General features: G+C 34.5%; 1 protein-coding gene across 1 annotated transcript in view; it reads right to left on the reverse strand.

Moving 5' to 3' along the window:
- Positions 1-245: 245 nt before the first annotated feature.
- Positions 246-2,500, reverse strand: part of LOC119579903 (ATP-dependent RNA helicase DHX30-like) — a 3,677-nt gene continuing 1,422 nt past the window's right edge. The window contains exons 6-7 of the mRNA XM_037927750.1: positions 1,222-1,443; positions 246-519 (exon numbers count right to left, since the gene is read on the reverse strand). Of these exons, the coding sequence (XP_037783678.1) occupies positions 448-519; positions 1,222-1,443 (294 nt within the window). The 3' untranslated portion in view covers positions 246-447. The remainder of the gene's footprint in view (positions 520-1,221; positions 1,444-2,500) is intronic.

A 2,500-nucleotide genomic window follows, 5' to 3' on the forward strand; every position in this document is an offset into this window, starting at 1 on the left:
ATTCACATCTTTTTTATCATGTGTTTAAAACATGAAATTTTAAATAAATACATGCTCTTCTTTTTTCTTTACTTTACAGTTTGTTATCACAATATCAAATTCTAAATGGATATCTTTGTTAGGAACAGAGTATATAATAGTTTTGCAGTATAAATATACATGGTGTGTATTTAATTTGGAAATACAGGCAAATTGAGAGGAAAAATTATATTTTCCATTCTGACTTTTTCTTATATCATCTGTAAACAGAATTTTGAGACCCTACAATTGCCAGTCATACCTAAGTTATACATGATGCTTCGATGGTTGAGGTTGTTGTCATTGCAGAAATCAATTTTATCTTTATAATGGTCCAGCTCCTCCCAGGCTGAGCAAAGACCTGCTATTGCTAAAAGATCACTGGTGTTATTCATTTGAGTTTTTACAGCTCGTGTTTCTGCTCTGTTCTCAATGTTGTTCAGGAAAATGTCTCGGCCACTTGTCAGACTGGCAGTAATTTTGAGGACTGGACTCAGACACCTGTAAGAGGACAGTAATTTAGCTTAAGCCTTTGCTGGCAGGTGGCATGTACGCACATGCCATGGCATGGCAGGACTATCTGCCGGGGGCATGTATGTACATGCCATGGTGTATGTATGAACATGCCACTGAAAGTGTGATTAAGTCGTTTTTAACACTTTCTCATTTTTACTATGCCAAAAAAAAAAAAAAAAAGAAGAAGAAGAAGAAGCAACAAACCGACAATTTCAACTCCATGATGCCGCACACTGCTTATTTTATTCAGACTATAGACTGTATAATGATCAACTATGGAGTCTATATAACAACAAAAATACCCTTCAGTCGATTTATCAGGAAGTATGGCAAGTAGAGACTTTAGAAAACAATGAAAACTGAAAATACAACATATGCTCGTAGTATTACGAACAAACGGCATGGGATGCTGGTATTTGGCATGAGTGGTCGCGCATGCTAGGGCGATGATATAAGCCCCCGGCCAGCGAGGTCCGGGCCATTATGAATACTACCCGTCGGGAAAGGGTTAATGTTAACATGGCCGAGAAATAAATCTCTTTGGCATCTGTTCTAATGATAAAGATGTAGTCTTCTGAATTACTATACTAAGTATGCAAATTATCCATTCCAGAACATAAGGAGATTCTTTAAAACATCAAATATAAACTAAAACTAAACTTAACTAAAATAAAAATTTATACTAACTTGAATAAAGAAGCATAGACAAGTGCCTTTGATAAATGAGGAGGAGTGGAGAAGTGCACAACGCGACGCCCAATGCTGTGAGTTCTCTGTGGCTCCTTGATCAAGGATTTTCAACATTCCTAGGTCCTCAAGTGTGGAAACAGCCTTGGAAATAAGCCGTCGTGATGGAACACTCAATCCTTCTGAGAGAAAGCTAAGCATACTTTCATCTCCACAATGTGCCTGGAATACAGTGAAATTAGGTCAGGTCATTTATGTAAATAAATAAGTGAATGTAAAAATTCTAAACACAGGAGAGTAAATCTTATACTCATCTGAGCTTGTTACTATATGTCCTGAGATATTAAGGCACTTTATTTTTCAAGAAATTACTCAGCATACTATACCTATACATTATTATATTATTATATTAATAGGGTTTCATTGTTTCTCCCTATTTCAATTTTTTGTTTACCAATTTTTAACACTGTCATTACAGAACCATTTTCAAAGAAAGCATACTGAAAAATCACTTACCCATAGTATTTCACAGAGACTGACAGGAGTGAAAATGGGGCAGTGCTAAATGATGTCATTGCTTTTAATGAATAAGGATGAGATACCAGGTATAGCTAGATAAATAATTACTGTATAAATTATTCAATGTCATCATAAAGTCCAAAAGTAAAACAAAAAATACCCTCTTTTATTTGTGTTAACAGAATGTTCCATACCCTAAACAACAGTAAGCAAACTCTGAGGAGAAAGTAATTTTCAGTTTTGGTTCAACAGGAAACGGTCTTACCTGTTTATTTAAGTACCTTGCCCTAATGGTAGGTTAGGAGAGGCCTTGGGAGCAGAAGTTACTAGAGTAGACTTACAACTGAATCATCAGATCATTACTTTGATGCTGTAGTTACAAGACAGCTACTGTTGCTTTGGTGCTATCTTTCATGAAATCATGGCATCATTATTAACCTTGCTGATATGGGAATTTGAAGTCACAAATAGAAAAAGATTAATAAAATCTCTCAGGACTAGTTTTATTCCCTTCTTTTGTGATCATTAAACCATGTTTGTTCACTTTTAAATTATAAATTTATTTTCATTAAAAGTAATTTGATATTGTACATGCAATAAGCTTATTCTCTGAATCACTTACCTGCATAAACACATTAATACAAAACATTGATAAACATTCGCAACATAAAATACATTCTGAAAACTTTACTCTGTCATACATATCAGAAGTAACCTAATTCCATCTAATTTATATACTCAATGATGTCAACTACCTCAC

Source organism: Penaeus monodon, chromosome 13 (assembly GCF_015228065.2).
Source record: "Penaeus monodon isolate SGIC_2016 chromosome 13, NSTDA_Pmon_1, whole genome shotgun sequence".
Lineage (NCBI taxonomy): Eukaryota > Metazoa > Arthropoda > Malacostraca > Decapoda > Penaeidae > Penaeus > Penaeus monodon.